The sequence below is a fragment of the Calliphora vicina genome, chromosome 1, assembly GCF_958450345.1.
Source record: "Calliphora vicina chromosome 1, idCalVici1.1, whole genome shotgun sequence".
In the NCBI taxonomy this organism is placed as follows: Eukaryota; Metazoa; Arthropoda; class Insecta; order Diptera; family Calliphoridae; genus Calliphora; species Calliphora vicina.
This window is the reverse complement of record NC_088780.1, coordinates 97,708,536-97,729,207: the sequence shown is the minus strand read 5'-3', so window position 1 is coordinate 97,729,207 and position 20,672 is coordinate 97,708,536. Positions and strand designations below refer to the sequence as shown.

General features: G+C 30.3%; 1 protein-coding gene across 1 annotated transcript; it reads right to left on the bottom strand.

Annotated features, from left to right (window-relative positions):
* Positions 1-17,141: 17,141 nt before the first annotated feature.
* Positions 17,142-19,305, bottom strand: LOC135951763 (uncharacterized). The gene is made up of 3 exons (XM_065501470.1): positions 19,228-19,305; positions 18,432-19,170; positions 17,142-17,179 (listed from the first exon to the last, which is right to left on the bottom strand). Exons 1-3 carry the CDS (start codon positions 19,303-19,305, stop codon positions 17,142-17,144), a joined length of 855 nt encoding a protein of 284 aa, XP_065357542.1.
* Between the last annotated feature and the right edge of the window lie 1,367 nt (positions 19,306-20,672).

Below are 20,672 nucleotides of genomic sequence, written 5' to 3'. Positions count from 1 at the left end.
ATGGAGTCTTAATACCAAATCGGTTAAAACGATTCATAGAAATTGCGTTTGTAATTAAATTTTTGATGAAACGTTCTGAATAGTTTTTTGTTTGTATGAAAATGTTTTTTACTCATTACGACTCATGGTTTTTTGCACTTGTATGGGAGGGAGCCTTTTCAAGTAGTGAGGTTGATCGCCCAAAAGATCGGTCAATTTAGCCAAGAATGTCAAATTGGTGGTTTCACCGGGACACAAACATTATTTATCCAATATGGATGTAATACCTCTATGTTTCTCTTCGATATAACTTTATTGTCGAAATATTCCACTGGCACTCATTCAATACAATACTTTCCTATTTCAAAGTCAACTCGATAAATAAAAAACTATTCAAAATTTCGAAGCCATAGATATCCGAAATGTTGTTGCTAGCCGTACGCAAGTCCTTGGCCTGTGTGGAATGTTGTGGCCTGTTACCAGCCAACAGAACAAACGATCATTTTAGCTAAAGTATCGGGATCATAAATTACCATTTCCCGACTTATTGGTGAAGTAACCACATCACCTCTGGCAACAATAGTGCGATGGGTCAAAGGATCATTTAACTCGTTCAAATTGACATCCCACAGTTTTGCAACCGTTCTCACAGCATCCGCATTTCTAACCTTAGCTAAATTAATCAGTACCACACGCTTGACAAAAATTCGGATCGTATTCATATACGGCCAAATAACAGGGACACTGTCTAATATTGCATTGGGCCTTGCAGCGACATCCCGAGAAACGACTCTGGCAATCATTGTTTAAATAAGTCATATGGAACTTATTTCTGCAGAAACCGAGATCAATTCGGTTTTCACTATTTAAAATTTAAATTATTTTCTTGTCATAAACGAAACAAAAACGATTTTAAACCAAAATTAGAATTCGCTTTTTTTTTTGTTTATATTTTAATTCGCCCTGATTTTTACATTTGAACAAGGCGAATTTACTTTACAGGTGGCGTTAACAGCACAGCTGATCTACTTTTTTTTCTTCGCCTTTGTGGTCGACTTGTCAAAAGTTGTATATAGGCGAATTTATTTTATGTCAAAAGTTATTTTGTTTACCTTTTCGATTTCAAAAAAAGTTAATTAAATTGTTTGAAATTTATTTTTGTTTAATAAAATGAAATTAATAATTGCTGCCTATGCAAACAAAACAAAAACCGGGAAACGGTAGTTTCTTATGCGTTCCAGGTGATGCCCGCCGGCTTAAGTGGAGCAAAATTTGAAGTCTGGACTTCTTCCGACAAGCTCTAGTTTGCTCGGACCACTTTTCGTTTCGCAGAACTTAGGCACATCCTCTTTGGAGGTACATATGTTCTTGTTGGAGTTGTCCGCCTTGGAGTTATATTGTTTTGCACCGCAAAATATTTTAAAAATATGTAAAGGCTTATTTACTTTTTTGTTTTTTATTAAATTTATTATTTTTTGTTAGTTTTCAAAAAATTTTTATTATTATTTTTGTTTTTTTTCACAAATTTTTGCTTTTGACACATTTGCCCCCCAAGCAACAATAAAACACAATGTTGTTTTTGCAATGTTGTACTTGTTGTAATATCAACGCCACCTGTACAATAAATTCGCCTTGCATTTGAACAAAAACAAAATGCCTGTTGTTAATTCGCCTTAGTCTAAACCATAGATAAATACACATGATCGGAAAGTCTACTGTCAAAGAAGAAAATGTATTAGTAAAAAAACTATGTGAAAATAAGAACAACATTCGTTTTTGCTGCAAAATTTTATTGATTCGAAGAAATTTAGTTTTTTCCTCAATTATTCGAATAACAACTCCATTGAACTCTGGAAATATTTGAAAGTCAATATATGTATGTACAAATAGATCGGAATAAATATATGTACATATGTATATCTCGGAAACAATATTTGGATTTATTGTTTTTTAAAATTATAGAATAGTAACTGCTAATTTTCGATCAATGCCAAAAAATGTTATGTAATTTAATTAAAAATCGTAACAGCATTATACTACATTCAAATCAAACATATTTATTCTCAAGTTTGAAATTGGTTGCAGCTCAAAATTTTTGGAATTTTCATTATTAATCTGCTTATTCTTTATAAATACTTCTAACTACAAAGTCATTTTAATTACTTAAGTTCAGCTACAAAAGGACCAACAAGTCTGCAAGAATCTTGATTAAAATTCTAAAGGAATTTGTGTAATAAATATTTAACATACAAAACAATAGCATGTACACATAAGTAATACAGCAAATGTCCATTTACAAAAAAGACATGTGCTATTTCTTTTTAAAGAAATAGTTAAATACATAGTTTTATTTGTTTTGTCAACAAAAGCTAAAAAGGACACAACATGCCCAAGATAAAAGTGTTATTGACTCATGGCCAAATTATTAAAGATTTACGATGTTGTAAGACAAGTATAACACGTGACCAAAGATAAAAGGGTTTAACGTTACTATAAAGTTGAAGGAGTTAAAACCCATAACGAGCTAAAAAAAATTAAAGATTTGCATATTGTCACTAAATGGTGTCCACACACAGGGCATTAGAGAAGGGAGAAAAGGAAGACTAGGATACAAAATATGTTTTATATCTGTGTTAGCAGGCCTAAGCCATTTGGGAATAAAAATTGAATATACTTAAGATTTAATACATACCAGTGACATGTAAAGTACTCCAGTAATAAACAATTCAAACACCAACATTAGGCTGGTTTTTTATTTTTATTTTTTGAAAACATCCAATGCCAATGTTGAGATTATGAATGTGTTGGGACCAAAGAAGACATTATAAGTAAAAATTGGAAATAAATCATTAAAGATTTCCTCACAAGCTAAGAGGAAGGTGTGGTAACGAACAAAATTAAATCCTTTCCAAATTGAAAATCTCTCATACACAGTAAGGAGATGGAAAGAAAAAGGGGTAATTTTACATATAGAGACATAAACAACAAGTAAGAATTTCAACTATTTAAGGCAGACATGTGGTATTTGCTATTTAAACATCTTTAGCTGTAGAAATACAAAGTTGTACAACTTAAAACATAATTCTCTTTGATTTATTTGCATTTAAATAAAGATATTATTACCATTTTGTTTGGTTATACACCTAAAGGGTGCTCCAACTACAGCTAGTTAGATGGAGAAACGAAGAAAATTCAATTTCTTTTGAAAAAAACAAACATTCCCATTATAAATGACACTAAAGTTCTTAGTTATTTAAATTTTCCAAAACTTTACAGTTTATCTACCTCAGGAATGACTCGAATGATAATCGCTTAAAGGGTCTGGAACTATTTCCGAACTATTCACATAATGACCGTTTACAGTTCATTAAAACAATTAATAGTGATTATATTTTATATACTAGGGTATTCATTTGAATAATGATTTTCGAATAACGAATAATTCGAACAATTGTATGTAGAATAATCAAATAAATGTACATATATATTTAAATTTATTAAATTGCTGAACATATTTCATAATTCCAAATTTAAATTCGACAAATAACTAAAAATAAATGAAGTCTTTCGATCACTGTAGATGAGTGATCCGATACACAGTGGTTTAAATTTTTTTTTTTGGAAATAATTTGGTATCTTGGGAACTATTGGAGAAATTTCACATTGTTTGAGCTGAGGTGATTTCGAGTTGATTTCCGTTTGTTCAGCTTCCTAGCGCTAATGGGGGCCAGTACGTAGCCCCTCAAAGTTGGTCACCTCGGGTCTCAAATTTTTTAAAAAAATCCCCATAAATTTATGATCCGAATGAGTTGAAATTTTAAATATAAATAGTCCTTGAGAAGATCTACAAAAAATACGCTTACAAGTGTAGGTTATCTCTATTAGTTGAAGAGATATTCAGGTTTATTGATTTTTTTTTTTTTTAATTTTGCTCGATCTTTTTATGGTTTTTTAGATATGGCGGGCCTACGGAGGGTCGAAACTTTTTTTTAAAATATTAGCTATATTGGCAATAAAATTCTAAATAATATAAAAAGAAACTTGCTAGCAGTTATCTCTTCCCTACAAAAAGTTATACGCATCCAAATTTGAAACTTGTAAAAAGGGCCGTATTTTTTACGATTTTCCCAAAAAAGCCCATATTTCTTTTCTTTTGTAGAAAAAAAATTTCTTCAAGACTATATAGAATTTTTATATGATCCGGAAAGATAACTTAATGCAAAAGCGTGCAAAGAAAAATTTGGCTCACTTAAGCGGACATATCACCCCCCAGTCCTATCCAAAATTGGTCAATTTAAAAAAAAAAATTTCGGTTTGAGTAAAAAATTCTAAAAAGGCAAAGCACCGATCCATGAAAAGGCTCCATATTTGTATAACCCCATATGATTCTTAAATACCTACTAAGTATTTTTACTATCACACGGTAAATAACGTCACAGTAGGCACTTTTCTAAAAAAAAACAGTTTTTGGAACACATTTTCCCCGTTATAGGATTTTGAGTCTATATTGGTACTAAATTTTGTTATGATATATTTAATTGTTAAAATTTTATATTTTTATTCGTGGAAAATCACTTTTTTAGTTTTTAAATTAAGCACAATTGCAATTAATAATCAAAATATTAACTTAGATTAAAGTGGTGTTGAAAGTGATGGCAAACGTTTACTAAACAATTAGTTTGCCATACCAAGAACAGTTTAGGAAATTTTGTCTGCTTTTGGGTCCTAAACTTTTCTTCAACATTCTCTCGAGCATCTGCAACATAAAAAAATTGAGCCAGAAGCTGCGAAAAATTTTCGATACGTACATATATTTTTTGTATAAAATTTGACTTCAATTTCCGTGCTCTGTCTTTGGCCTCTAAATTTTTAACAGAATTCCTGTTAGGAACTTTTTGAGCCTTGTATGCTTTTAAACCTGCATTGGCTTTAACTTTTCGGGCTGCTTTCCAACCAGAGGTGTTGGGAGCTCTTTTGAAAAAGCTTTCTATTTTTTTGGCTTCTTCCTGAACCATGTATTCTATCAAGGGACAAGTTCTCCCGGTACTGTTTAATAACATTGGAAACAGTTTGATAACAGACCTTTGATTGTTTGGCCAACTTTTTGTAGGACCAAGTTGGGTTTTGTTGAAAATATTTAATAATTTTAGTTTTAACCCTTGTCGACCATATCAATAATAAGCTTACAAAATGAAAACAAAACATATTTTGACCCTTTTTGCCCAAAAGTACTTTAAAGTACACTATCATCTTTGGAAAAATTTATTTTTTTTTACCTATTGGCAAATTCGCTTACCCAGAATAACGGTGAATTATTTCATGTTCTCATTGTGGTGTTTATTTATGTTGTAATGACAAAAAATACTTTTTCGTAAAATACCATAAAATAGACTTGTAATTAAAAGTTTTATAAAAGTTACAAAACTAATCAGTATAGTAATAAAATGTTAACAAAATTCAATGAGTTTTTTTATCTTTTGGCTGATGCTGACCCAACGATACCAGGTCCCTTTCGGATCCTTGCAGGTCCCTTTCGGTACCTTGGCGGTCCTCTACAAAGTTAAAATTTTGTAAATAATTTCCTGAAGTACCTATTTTCAATATTTCATAAAAAAATAAAACTTTTTCAACTATTTAAAGCTTTGGTCCACAAGGGGTTAATGAAAAACGTGTGTTAAACATTTTACGATCTCAGTCCTTATTGTACTTGAATTCAGGCTCAAATTTTTTAAAGCATATCTCCAAAACGGAAACTAAAGAATTTGCTAGTCAATTGTTTTGTAGATTGTTCGGGAGGGAATCTGATCAGAATATTTCTGATGTACTTTGTTTTCGAATGTTAATTTTGACGCTATTTTTTTGTTTTAACTTAACAATAAAATATTAAAAAACCGACATCAAAACTTCATTCTTTACTTTTTTAAAAAAAATTTGAATTATTCGAATAATTCGATTAATTTTAAATGTGTGATCGATCGAATTATTCGAACAAGTTAAAATTTCTTATTGGAACAAGCGAAAAATCGAATAATTTGAATAACCTTGTATTGACCAATGTAAAAACGCACTAATAATAGAAGAACATTTTGCCTTTGATAGTTTCTCTACAGTTTTCTCGATTATATGTTTACAGTTCATAATTTTCTACGTATTTTGTGGTTATAAAATCATAATAAAATAATTTGGTTTCATTACAATTTTATTGATAATAATGTGATTATAGGGATGAAATGAGGTTTAAACAAATTTGAATAAACATTGAACTGGATTGAATTTAAAAAAATGTGAAAAACCATTTCGGTGAAATTACATGATGTTTATGATCAAGAAATTTCATCTATGTATTTGAATAAATTCTATGAAAAAATTAAAAAAAACTAAAATTTTGTCGAAAATTTTTAAAATTTTTTAATTAAAATTTTTTTTTTTAAATTTCTTTTAACTAATTCAATGCGTCTCTCAAAGACCTTTCATATGATACCAAATTTACATATACTTCCTTTGGAAGAAATATGGAAAAAATGTAAAAAACCTCAAAAAAGGACCTTTTTATCCTTTGATCCAGCTCGCCAAATATTGACCCCAGGACGAAAAAATTTCAAAACGTAGTCTTAGAATGAATCAAATTTTCATTTTAGGCGGGAACATCGATACCTTATTTTTTCTCCATACAAACGGGGCCACCCTAATGTACATATTTGTAAAAAGGATTTTTATTTTTAGTTATGGTCATTTTGGGAATATCTATGACATTTTTAGCTCGCGGCTAATTTATGATAAAGTTATATTATGTTACTAAAAACAAAATAAACTTTCTTAATTATGAAATATTTGTGGAAAACTAGTATTGGGGGCGTGTGTATTTTTGGCATTGTTTCGTTGACCATTGTCCAAATTTGTAAAGTTTAAAGTTTTTTCGTTTTTTTATCTTAATGTTTGTCGCAAAATACATAAAATAACTTTTTAATAAGCAATTTGTTTAAATATATAAATTCTGCCTCTTACTATAAAACAGAATAAACATTTGTTATTGTTTTTTTATAGCAATGCACTGTAGTGCCGAACAGTCCACAGTGGTTTAAAAACTTTTTTTGGAAATAATTCGGTATCTTGGGAACTCTTGGAGATATTGTTACGTAATTTTACATGGTTTTGAGTTGATTTACGTTTGTTCAGCTTTCTAGCGCTAATGGGTCAAGTACGTAGCCCCTCAAAGTTGGTCACCTCGGGTCTCAAATTTTTTAAAAACATCGCCAAAAATCCTTTTATGATCTGAAATTTTGAATATAAATAGTCCTTGAGACTACAGGTGTAGGTTAGCTCTATTAGTTGAAGAGATATTCAGGTTTATTGATTTATTTTTTTTTTAATTTTGCTCGATCTTTTTATGGTTTTTTAGATATGGCGGGCCTACGGAGGGTCGAAATTTATTTTTAAAATATCAGCTATATTGGCGATAAAATTCTAAATAATATAAAAAAACTTGCTAACAGTTATCTCTTCCCTATAAAAAGTTATACGCATCCAAATTTGGAACTTGTAAAAAGGGCCGTATTTTTTACGTTTTTTCCCAAAAAAGCCGATATATTTTTTCTTTTGTAGAAAAAAAATTTCATCGGGACTATATAAAATTTGTATATGATCCGGAAAGATATCTCAGCCGTTTGTGGACCGAACCGAGTCAGAAGAATTCCAGTGATATTGATGTATGAATCGTGTATGTAAGTTATTTGGATGCTTCGGAAAGTTGATTTCAACACACAGACGGACAGACTGACAGACAGACAGACATGGCTTAATCGACTCTCGAATATATTGTGGAAATTACAAACGGAATGACAAACTTATATATACCCTTCTCACGAAGGTAAAGTACACATTTGGTCCCGAGCTGATAAATGATATGAATGAATTGGAATACATCATAGTATCTAAACATGTTGCCCATTTTGGAATCCCTGGTTTGGGATTTTAGAACATTTAGCTCGAATTCAAAATTTCGATAAAAAATATGTTAAATTCGAAAGGGCCTAGGAAAATCCCTATTAGCATATTTAAGGTGTTTTATAATTTAAAGCTATAGCCGTTGATATACCTTTCAAAAATATATAAAAGCTTAATAAGATCCTCATACATTATGTCCGATATTATGAAAAAACTTGACCAGGGTATGGATAAATTTGAATTATTAAATGTCTAGAACTCAATAACTATATAGGTTTTTAGACAAACCTCAAACAATTAGCAAGCGTTTAAAAATGTTGCATGTCTGAGGTGCCCTTCGTTGTAACCCCGCCGATCCTGAGGGTTTTTGGGTCCGTCTTCAAAAAGTAAAATGAAATTTCATGCCAATCGGATCAGACAGTTAGAAATGGCAGACTTAGTTTCAAAACAAAAATATTTTGATTATGCCCCACTGGGCGTTGATTATTCCTACAAAATTTCATTAATAATTGCCGTTCGTTATAGTCGTATATATAGCTCGTAGTGTGTTTAGGGTGACGAATAGCCAGTGAATGCATAAAAACACATAATTTAAACATTTTAATAGGAATTGAAACAAATAGTATTTGCGTTTTCGTTTATTAGGTGCGATTGCATCAGATATTATTTTAATTTTACAAAATAGTTTTTGCTTTCGCTTGATAGAAACGTGAGGATTGCACTAATACATAAGAACCTATCCTAAGTTATTTACACACATCTTCTAAATTACATATATCAAAGGCAATAGAAGTCGTTTTCCAAGCATTTTGTTATAAGTTTTCCATTCCGGAGAAGACCCAGACCAGTAACTGTAGTTATACGTTTTTTTTTTAAATACATCATATTTTGGCCCAGATTTTTCTGTTATATATTGTATCCGATATATAACAGATTTTATGTTTCTGTTTGTTAAACAAGAAATAAGAATAATAATAGATTTTGAATCCGAAAATTGAGAAAATGCTGAATTTTTACTACTAGTACTTTTTGCTTCCTAGAAAAAACGTTTCATAGGGAGTTTTTATATCATTTTGAAAGGTATCTATCTCAACAAATCATTCGTATTATCCTCTTACCTGCTCCAGAAAAAATTTGGTCTTTAAATTTGTTTTATGAGGAGTACGAGATTTGCTTATAAATTATATATTTGTTTCCACTTTCATTTATGGTATCAAAAGGTGTATCGGCGTAAAAATTTTCATTGCGATATGTTAACGAATATTACATATTTATGTGATCTCCGATTTCACAATGAACCAACACCCTTCGGTCACGAAACGCAAGATCTGCCGAAAACATCGCCGCACAGTGGCTCAGGATCGATTTTCATCGGTAACTTTTAAACCGATAGAGATATTGTAGACATTTTTTTATGGACTGATATTTTCTTGAATTTTTCTCCAGTTTTAATGAAAACTTATAAGCTGATAAAAACAAATAAGAAAGTAGGTATGTTCGGTCAAGCCCGACCATATAACAATCTACACTATAATTTATTTTCGTAAATGATTTTCGGAAGAGGGTGTTATATGGGAGCCATGACTAATTATGGACCTATCGACATGAAATTAGGTCATGTGATTTATGTCTATATGAATGTTATTTTTAAGAGATTTATGCTGGTTAAAGTGATTTTCGGAATCGGGCCTTATATGGGAGCTATGACTTATTATGAACCGATCGCTTGAAATTAAGCTGCGGGATGTATGTCCATATGAAGTTTATTTCTGTTGAATTGTATGTTTATAACTGTATCTTTAAGAGATTTATGCTCGTTAAAGTGATTTTTGGAAGTGGACCTTATATGGGAGCATTCACTAATTATGGACCGATCATCATAAAATTAGGTGACATGAATTCAGTATATATAAAACTTATTTGATGCAAAATTTGTGGATCTACCTATATAAATTAACCATTTACGACCGATAAATTCCAATTTCGGGAGAACATTTGTATGCCTCGGTGTTATTTTTGCAAAAAAGTGATAATTTTCTCAGGCTCATATATTGCAAACAGTTCGGAATTTTGATTTACTCTCGGAGGCAAAATTGTTTTACCTTTTTTCCCTGTTCAGGTCCATAGGTAGCAAACCCTTCATAATTCAAGGATACAATCAACTACAAAAATGTACCTAAGATCTCAATTAACAACTTTCCGGTAAAACTCAAAATAAAGTTAAGTGCAGTAGTTCATTTTCTTATTTTGCACATTTATAAAATATTTTCTTTAACAATATGGTTGTTTTAATTACAAATTTTATTAGACATATGTAATTAGAAAACCAAAGAAAAATGTTCAGCTAAAATTATCAGTTTGAATAAATGTTATTAAAATTTATTATATTGATTGGTCGATTACTTTGTAGTTCACCTTGATTCAAATCAGTAGTGTTCATATTTATCTTGAAGTATTCTCTAAGTTTTACCATATCTATTTGTTCTTCTTTAAGTTGTATTATTTGCTCTTGCAACTGATCTTCCAGCTTTTGTTGACTTTCCAATTGCTGTTTCAGATTATTTTGTTTTATTATTTCTGCTAGCAAATCTTCTTCAAGTTTTAATTTTTGTTGTTTTATAACATGCAACTGCAACTGAAATTGGTGTTGCGCCTCCAAATTTTGTTCATTAAGTTTTCGTAATTGCTCTTGATGTTTGTTTTGTTGCTGTTGTAGCTCTTTCTGTAAGTTAAGATTCTTCTCTATTTCTGTTTGCAACTTCTGTTCTAAATATTTTAAAATCTGCTGATTGGTTTTTTCTTGCCGGTTTTCACATACGAAACCATTTTTTGATAAGCAGTTATAGTTACGCCATTGCCAATAAAATACTGAAACAATTTCGAGGCAAGATTTTAGACCGTATCCAGAATTCGGATAAATATTATTATACCAATTAGTATAATTAAATTGTTCACCCGTTGAATTCCACACGAAGTTATCAACCGGAAGTTCATTCCGTATGCCACCAGTCCAAAAAAATGTAGCATTAATATTATTTTGTTTTTCAGCCTTTTGGATCAGCTTAATAAGTTCCAGCGATTTTGTATGAGAATTAATCTCAATTAAAGTCATGTTCATTTCAGAGCAGACATGTTGAGCTTCAAACCAAGTAAACTGAAATCATATTGTAGTTAGAAACATTATTTTACATAAGTTTATTTAACTTCATTTAGGTACCTCATTCTCAAATTCTATATAATACGTGTTATTTTCCTCTGATGTATATAATTGACCTATGGAATAGGTTCCATCAATTTTCCAAATTAATAAATTTATAATCACTATGTGAATATACGCAAAATGCATTTCAGTTGTTTACACCAGAGTCGATGTTTTATAAATGCTACTCAATTTAATTTACACTGCCTTTACATATATCGCACAACTTCTGGGGAATATTCAAGTTAAAAATAGAGTTAAAAGTATAAAAAACAAGTAAGAAAGTATGGTCGGTCAAGCCCGACTATATAATACCCTACACCAAGTAAATGAGCAAAAACATTTTTCTTTTAAAATATCAATAATTTATATTCGTGAGTGATTTTCGGAAGTGGTCCTTATATGGGAGCTATGACCAATTATGGACCGATCACCATGAAATTAGGTCATGTGATTTATGTCTATATGTGAGCTATGACTAATTATGGACCGATCGTAACAAAATTTGGTGAAACGAATTTCGAATATATGAAAATTAGTTGGAGCTAAATTTGTGAAGATACATATATAAATTTAACATTTATGACCGATAAAGTCCAATTTCGGAAGGACATTTGTATTGGGGCTATGTGAAATAATGGACCGACTTTAACCAGTTTCAATAGGCTTGGTCCTTGGGCTAAATTTTATCGAAATATCTTCAAAATTGTGGTTTACATGGACAGACGGGCGGACGGACATCGTTTAATCGACTCAGCAAGTGTTTCTATGTCGATCGGTATACTTTAAGGTAGGTGTTAGACCAATATTTTTGGGCGTTACAAACATCTGCACAAACGCATTATAACCTCCCCACTATGGTGGTGTAAGGTATAATAAAAAAACATAATTGAAGTTGACTGATAAGCTAAGCTAGAGTATTTTTGATTTGTAAAACATTTTGTACTTGCTGCTCCTTAAAAACATGATTAAAAACCACAATTCCTACACTAGATTCGTTTGTCACTCTAGTAACTTAAGTGACAGAATCAAAATATGAAATTTCGCTAATAAATTCCACAAATATGGAATTTCGCTGATAAAGTCCACATTTTGTCCGGAGCTGATAAAAGATATGAATTGGAATACATTATATTATCTAAACATGTTGCCCATTTTGGAATCCCAGCTTTGGCATTTTAGAACACTTAACTCAAATTGAAAATTTCTTTGAAAAAAATAGGTTAAATTCGGAAGGGCCTAGGGAAATCCCTATTAGCATATTTAAGGCGTTTTATAATTTAAAGCTATAGCTGTTGATATACCTTTCAACAAAATATAAAAGCTTTATAGAATCCCACAAACTATTAGCTAGCGTTTGTGGTCTGAGTTGACCTTCGTTGTGACCCCCGTCGCTCCTGAGTGTTTTAGGGGTTCGTTTTCATAAAATAAAATCAAATGTTCCTCTTTAGTGAAATGGCAGTTAGAAATGGCATAAACCAACACAGTGCACAGTGGAAAATTTTGGTAATTTTCGGATCAAAAATCTGTAACATTTGAATGGATGAGGATTTTTGTAAGATTTTTCTTTTGTTAAATAGGTGGGACTTTAAGCTTTAAAAAAAAGTTATGATAGGTTAAAAATACATTTTTGATTATTTTTTTTTTGTATAAAAGTAATAGTACTATAGTACCTCTAACTCGCATATTTTTAGACCGATTTAAAAATGTTAAACAGTTATGGAGAGACATCGAATTAATCTTTCATAACTGTCTGAATATTTCATGAAATTATGTAAGTTTTTATAAAAAGTTTAGCATTTTTTTTCGTAATTTTTCAAATTCTACAATAGTTATTTTAATATTTTTTTGCACAATGTTATATAGATCAAAATGAGACATTACTTGTTAAAGTCGGTTTAAAAAAATTTACTTTGTAAATTAAAAATTGTACAAAAAAATTTGTTAATACCCTTCACCTTCGTGAGAAGGGTATATATAAGTTTGTCTTTTCGTTTGTAATTTCTACATTTTTCATTTCCGACCCTATAAAGTATATATATTCTGAATCCTTATAGATAGCGGAGTCGATTAAGCCATGTCCGTCTGTCTGTCTGTTGAAATCAATTTTCTGAAGACCCCAGATATCTTCGGGATCCAAATCTTCAATAATTCTGTCAGACATGCTTTCGAGAAGTTTGCTATTTAAAATCAGCAAAATCGGTCCATAAATAAGGGAGATATCAGCAAAAAACCGGGACAACCTCGATTTTTGACCTATTTTTGATCTATATCTGGATTACTAAGTCATTAATATAGACAGTATGGATATCTAATGATAGATATTTCAAAGTCCATTGCAATGATGTAGATCAAAATCGGGAAAAATATTTTTTAACCCGAATTTTTTTTTTCATAAAAAAATTTGTTTGTCATACATTTTTTTTCCAAAAAAAAAAAAATTTAAAAACTAAAAAAAAAAAAATTTTAAAAAAAATTTGGGAAAAAATTTTTTTAAAAAAATTGAAAAACAATTTCCAAAAAAAATTAAATTTTGTTTACCTAAAAATATTTAAAAAAATTTATTTTAAAGTATAATTTGGTGAAGGGTATATAAGATTCGGCACAGCCGAATATAGCTCTCTTACTTGCTTTATACTTAACTAGTTTTTTGCTTTTTTATTCATATGCGCTGAGGCAGAAAATACTATAAAAGGTGTAAATGAAAAGTCGAAACTTTTACAATTTTCATCCGGTGAAAAAAATTAAAACACTGTTTTGTTAAGAACTAAATTTAAAACACTGTTTTGTTAAGAACTAAATTTACTTTATATATAGTTATAAATTTGTATAACCTATCATAACAAAATAAGCTAAGAAAAAAGTTGATAATTTTTTTCTTAAATTTTTGAGTTACTCAACATTTTTGCATGCCATTTGTTTATGGCAGCAAAAGGCAGCTAATTTTGATATATATTTTAGATAATAAGTTAGGCTATAATTCTATGTTAAAACCAGGTCGGCGCCAATAGTTAAAATCCTAGTCAAAGTTACGTAGGTCAGCCAAAAAACATTATATATTTTAAATTAATAAATTTCAAATCTGCTAACAATATATACAAAACTCTTTACAAATATAGAATCTGGACAAGATACCCTTTCCAACAAGATATAATTATTCGGAAAAAAATAATTATAAATATTAAAAATAAGCCCTTGAATAAGGTATAATTTTAACTTCCCAAATCTTTAAAAATAGTACATTCTGTCGCCATTTTTGAATACTTTTGTTGATATAATAACTATAATTTCAGCAAATAGTTATTGCTTGATATCTTAACTTTACGATACAAGTTGTTTTATGGTTAATTTCAATCATTTACAAAAATCATTTATGATATGCATACACCTTATATAATACACTGTGCAGTATTTAGTTTATGGCCATAGGGTGATGCAAAGCCAGTGAATGCATAAAAACATATAATTTAAACATTTTAATGGGAATTGAAACAAATAGTATTTGCGGTTTCGTTTATTAGGTGCGATTGCATCAGATATTATTTTAATTTTACAAAATAGTTTTCGCTTGATAGAAACGCGAGGATTGCACTAATACAAAAGAACCACATCTTCTTAATTGTATCAAAGGCAATAGAAGTCGCTTTCCAAGCATTTTCTTATAAGTTTTCTATTCCGGAAATGACCAATACCAGTAAATACATCATATTTTGGCCCAGATTTTTCTGTTATATATTGTATCCGATATATAACAGATTTTATGTTTCTGTTGGTTAAACAAGAAATAAGAATAATAATAGATTTTGAATCCGAAAATTAAGAAAATGATGAATTTTTACTACCAGTACTTTTTGCTTCCTAGAAAAAAAGTTTCTTATGGAACTTTTAAAGCTTTTACATCATTTTGAAAGATATCTATCTCAACAAATCATTCGTATTATCCTCTTACCAGCTCCAGAAAAAATATGGTCTTTATTTTTATTTAATTTTTTTTTTTGAGGAGTATTTGTTTCCACTTTCACTTATGGTATCAAAAGGTGTATCAACGTAAAAATTTTCATTGCGATATGTTAACGAATATTACATATTTATATGATCTCCGATTTCACAATGAACCAACACCCTTCGGTCACGAAACGCAAGATCTGCCGAAAACATCGCCGCACAGTGGCTCAGGATCGTTTTTCATCGGTAACTTTTATATATTGTAGACATTTTTTTTATGGACTGATATTTTCTTGAATTTTTCTCCAGTTTTAATAAAATCTTAAAAGCTGATAAAAACAAATAAGAAAGTAGGTATGTTCGGTTAAGCCCCGACCATATAACAATCTGCACTATAATTTATTTTCGTAAATGATTTTCGGAAGAGGGTGTTATATGGGAGCCATGACTAATTATAGACCTATCGCCATGAAATTAGGTCTATGACTTATGTCTATATGAATGTTATTTCTGTTGAATTTTATGTTTATAGCTAAATGTTTAAAAGATTTATGCTGGTTAATCGGGCCTTATATGGGAGCTATGATTTATTATGAACCGATCGCCATGAAATTAAGCTGCGGGATGTATGTCCATATGAAGTTTATTTCTGTTGAATTGTATGTTTATAACTGTATCTTTAAGACAGTTATGCTCGTTAAAGTGATTTTTGGAAGTGGACCTTATATGGGAGCATTGACTAATTATGGACCGATCATCATAAAATTAGGTGACATGAATTCAGTATATATAAAACTTATTTGGAGCAACATTTTTGGATATACCTATATAAATTAACCATTTACGACCGATAAAGTCCAATTTCGAACATACAAATTTCAGCCAGTTTCAATAGGCTTCGTCCAAATTTGATTGCAATATATTTAAAATTGCGACATTTACCTACTTTGCACTATTCATTTGAACAGATAAAATAAAAATAGAAACAAATTTGGGAGTAATTTCATTCAAATGAAAACAAACAGGCCAACAAGTGTATAAAGCTTATATAAGCTTAACCCTGCTGTTAGGTTAAAAAAAACTTACGAATCTTAGGTAAGGGACCATTTTGGTCCTCTTTGTATTTTTCATAAAAAATTTTACATAAAACTCTTTGACCAGACATTTTAAATATTTATAAAAGTGAATATATAAATTTTTATAAAAAAAATTAAAAAAAATGGAAAATTGACGAAATATTATCAGTGATATTGCCGAATTTCTAAATGAAATTGATTCAGATATTTCATTTTCGTCCATATTAGATGAAAATATTGAAAGAAAGTCATATTGATGAATGTGAAATGAACAATGGTGAAGAAAATGAAGCAGATTATGCTGTAGATGCATTATACATTTCGAAAACCAAAATGCAATGGATTCCTTTACCACGTCACATTGGAGCTTCAGCGGAGAATATTACATCATTACCACCAGGTTTAACGCTTTGTGGTGTGAAAATAATCATGGGTAATACGAATAAATGTGGTAGACTTAAATTTGAAAGCAAATGGAAAGATTTATTGGTGTTCTAATTCTTGCTGGGATTTTGGTCTTGTGTATACGTAATTAGGTTATCATAATAATTTTATATTGCAGTGGCAAAAACGAAGATTAGTTTGATGCAAGTTTTGGCATATTGATACAAGTGCTCTCAGCTTGGATGATGTTGTCAACAGAAGACAACAAAAAAGTAGTGACAAGTTTGAGTTATGGGACAATTGGGAAACTCTTCTTTCAATGTTTTATAACATCCTGATAACAGGTGACAACTTCATCTTTTGAGTAAGATGCAAAGGAGACGGACATATATGGGAACATTTCGGGAAAACAAAACTTCCACCGAAATTGTTTATGTCCAAAAAAGTTCCTTTATATACATCCGCATTTGCTTTTAGTGAAATCGCAGCACTTGTTTGCTATATATATCGGCCATAAAACTAAAGGAACTATATTGATGAGCTCCATCAATAATCATAACAAGATACCTGCAATCGTTTCTTATTATAACTGTACAACGTTTCCTTTATCTATCTTAGGAGGCGTTGATACTGCTGATCAAACGATTAGTTACTACAACATTAAAAGAAAATTAAATAGATGGTAAAATGATGTATTTTCAAATATAGAGTTTTTACGCCAGTTAGCTATGTGCCTATCAGAAGAATACGTTTTGAAATGGACAGTCAAACCTAAAAATCCATTTGCAGCAGAGCTATTGACTCAACAAAAAGCTTCGCCATCAAATAGTGTACCATCTACAAGAGTTGATATAAAAATTTCAGCTACTAGAAAATGGGGAATTTACAATTGATGTAAGTTCAAATGTAATGCCAAATGCATTATATCCAACATATTTGTATGCAAATCGAATCGAAAAACAATTTTTTCATCTTGCTTCGAAAATAACAATAAGCCATAATTGTTTTTTCTTACTTTTACTCATATAAAGAATAAAATATATTGCATGGACCAAAATGGTCCATAACCTAAGATTTGTAAATTTTAATTTTTTTCTGTTCTATGTTATCCTATATAGCTAAAATCTAACTAAAATCATTAAAATAGAAAAATAATACCTGAGCAGACGTTTTAAGTTGATACGATAAGCCATTGCAAATTTATATAAAAAATAAAAAAAAATTTGACCAAAATGGTCCAAACCTAACAGCAGGGTTAAAGAGGACACTTGGCCTTTCGCCTGGTAGTAAAATTTGTTTAACCCCTTTTGACCGCAAGGACTTCTATTCCACGGAAATTAAAATTTGATTAAAGCATTCAACCTGAGGAAAAATTTAATAACACTGCAAAAAAATAACCATATACGGACACCACTACGTGTTAAAAGACCAAAAAATAAAGACCCATGTCTCCCAGTTTTGCCCAAAGTCATGCACTTTTTATGGGCCACCAAAAGATTTGGGGCCTCGGTGTTATTTTTGCAAAAAAGTGATCATTTTCTCAGGCTTATATCTTGCAAATAGTTCGGAATTTTGATTTACTCTCGGAGGCAAAATTGTTTTACCATTTTTTTCCCTGTTCAGTTCCATATGTAGCAAACCCTTCAAAATTTAAAGATACAATCAACTACAAAAATGTACCTAAGATCTCAATTAACAACTTTCCGGTAAAAATCAAAATAAAGTTAAGTACAGTAGTTCATTTTCTTATTTTGCACATTTATATAATATTTTCTTTAACAATTTAGTTGTTTTAATTACAACTTTTATTAGATATAATTAGAAAACCAAAGCAAAAATATTCAGCTAAAAGGATCAGTTTGAATAAATGTTATTAAAATTTATTATATTGATTGGTCGATTACTCTGTAGTTCACCTTGTTTCAAATCAGTAGTGTCCTTATTTATTTTCATGTATTCTCTAAGTTTTATGACATCTTTTTGTTCTTCTTTAAGTTGTATTATTTGCTCTTGCAACTGATCTTGCAGCTTTTGTTGACTTTCCAATTGCTGTTTCAGATTATTTTGTTTTATTATTTCTGCTTGCAAATCTTCTTCAAGTTTTAATTTTTGTTGTTTTATAACATGCGACTGCAACTGAAATTGGTGTTGCGCCTCCAAATTTTGTTCATTAAGTTTTCGTAACTGCTCTTGATGTTCGTCTTGTTGCTGTTGTAGCTCTTTCTGTAAGTTAAGATTCTTCTCTATTTCTGTTTGCAACTTCTGTTTTAAATTTTGTAAAATCTGTCGAGTGGTTTTTTCTTCGCATCCGAAACCACTCCTTGATGAACATTCATAGTTACGCCATTGCCAATCAAATACTGCTACAATTTCGAGACAAGCTTTTGGATCGTCTCTGGAATTAGGATAACTATTATACCAATTAGTGTAATTAAATTGTTCACCCGTTGAATACCAAACGAAGTTATCAACCGGAAGTTCATTCCGTATGCCACCAGTCCACAGATAAGTTCCATTAATATTATTTTGTTTTTCAGCCTTATGTATTAACGTAATCAGTTCCAGAAATTTTGTATTTGAATTAATCTCAACTAAAGTCATATTCATTTCGGAGCAGACATGTTGAGCTTCAAACCAAGTAAACTGAAATCATTTTGTAATTAGAAACATTATTATGTTTATTAAACTTCATTTAGGTACCTCATTCTCAAATTCTATATAATACGTGTTATTTGCCTCTGATGTATATAATTGACCTATGGCATAGGTGCCATACATATTCCAAATTAATAAATTTATAATCACTTTGGGAATATACGCAATATGCATTTTAGTTGTTTACACTGCAATCGATGTTTTATAAATGGTTCTCAATTTATAAAACATCGAGAAATTCTTAAAAATAATCAAACAAAAATTAAAATTTTTAAGTATAAGAAATATAGTGAGTGAAATTAACTGATAAGCTAACAACTTATTTAGAATATTATTTGATTTGTAAAATATTTCGTACGTGTTGTACTTTTTTTTAAAAGCTAAATTATTTCAAATTCTTAATTCATACACTGAATTGGTTTGACCTGAATTAGCAATACTAAGGGATGGATATAGGTCTACATGTTCGTAATTACTCAACTTTTTGAAACATTGTCCGATTTATATTTATTAATCTATCTATCAACCATTTGGGGGGGAGGAAATTAAAATTCGTTCTACATTTTTCTTTTTATTCTTTTTTTATATGAAAACTTTTCGGCATCGGCATTTGATGCTCATTCGCAATTTAAATCCTCAAATATTGAGCAACGCCAATCGTAGCCGCAATCATTATCGGCATATGTTGATATCACGAATTGCAATGATTTCCACTAATTTGCACTTCAATTTCAGGCGGTTGCAGTTTCCAGTGCGTCTGGCTTTCCCCATAACCATCAACAAGGCTCCAAAGTGTTGCTGGTTTGAACTTGGAAAATTCCTGTTTTTCGCACTGCCAGCTGGAACGCCGAAAAATCTTAATTTTTACACACCCTCCAAAAAGGCTCACAGCGCACAGTGTGGTAGATCGCAAATCTAACTGGACAAAATTAATAAATCACGTTGGGTTCACTTCTTCTTATGAATCATATAAAAAATGAGTTCAAATATATCAACGATTATAAAAAACCAACTTTTTTTTCGCAATGTATTTTGGGAGTTTTTACCCATTCTTCAAAAATTTTCTTTCGTGAAAAAGTAGAAGTCATACTGGAAAAGTGAAAAAAATGTATTTCGGTCGCAAGAATGCGCAAGATGTTTTTGATTTACCTTGAAGTGAACACTTGAAAGATTAACACAAATATAGTTTTACACCGGAACTATCCGGAATAAACAGCTTTAACTCTACTTGAAAAAAGGAAATATTTTATTTTTTCTTTGTGTAGGTCATACTGGAAAAGTGAAACAAAATGTATGGCGGTCGCAAAAATGCGCAAGATGTTTTTGATTTACCTTAAAGTGAACATTTGACAGATTACCCCAAATATAGTTTTACAGCGGAACTATGCGGAATAAACAGCTTTAACTCTACTTGAAAAAAGGAAATATTTTATTTTTTCCAATTTCTGATCTTCTCTCAAAAACTTTTTTTTAATAGTTACAATGAAAAT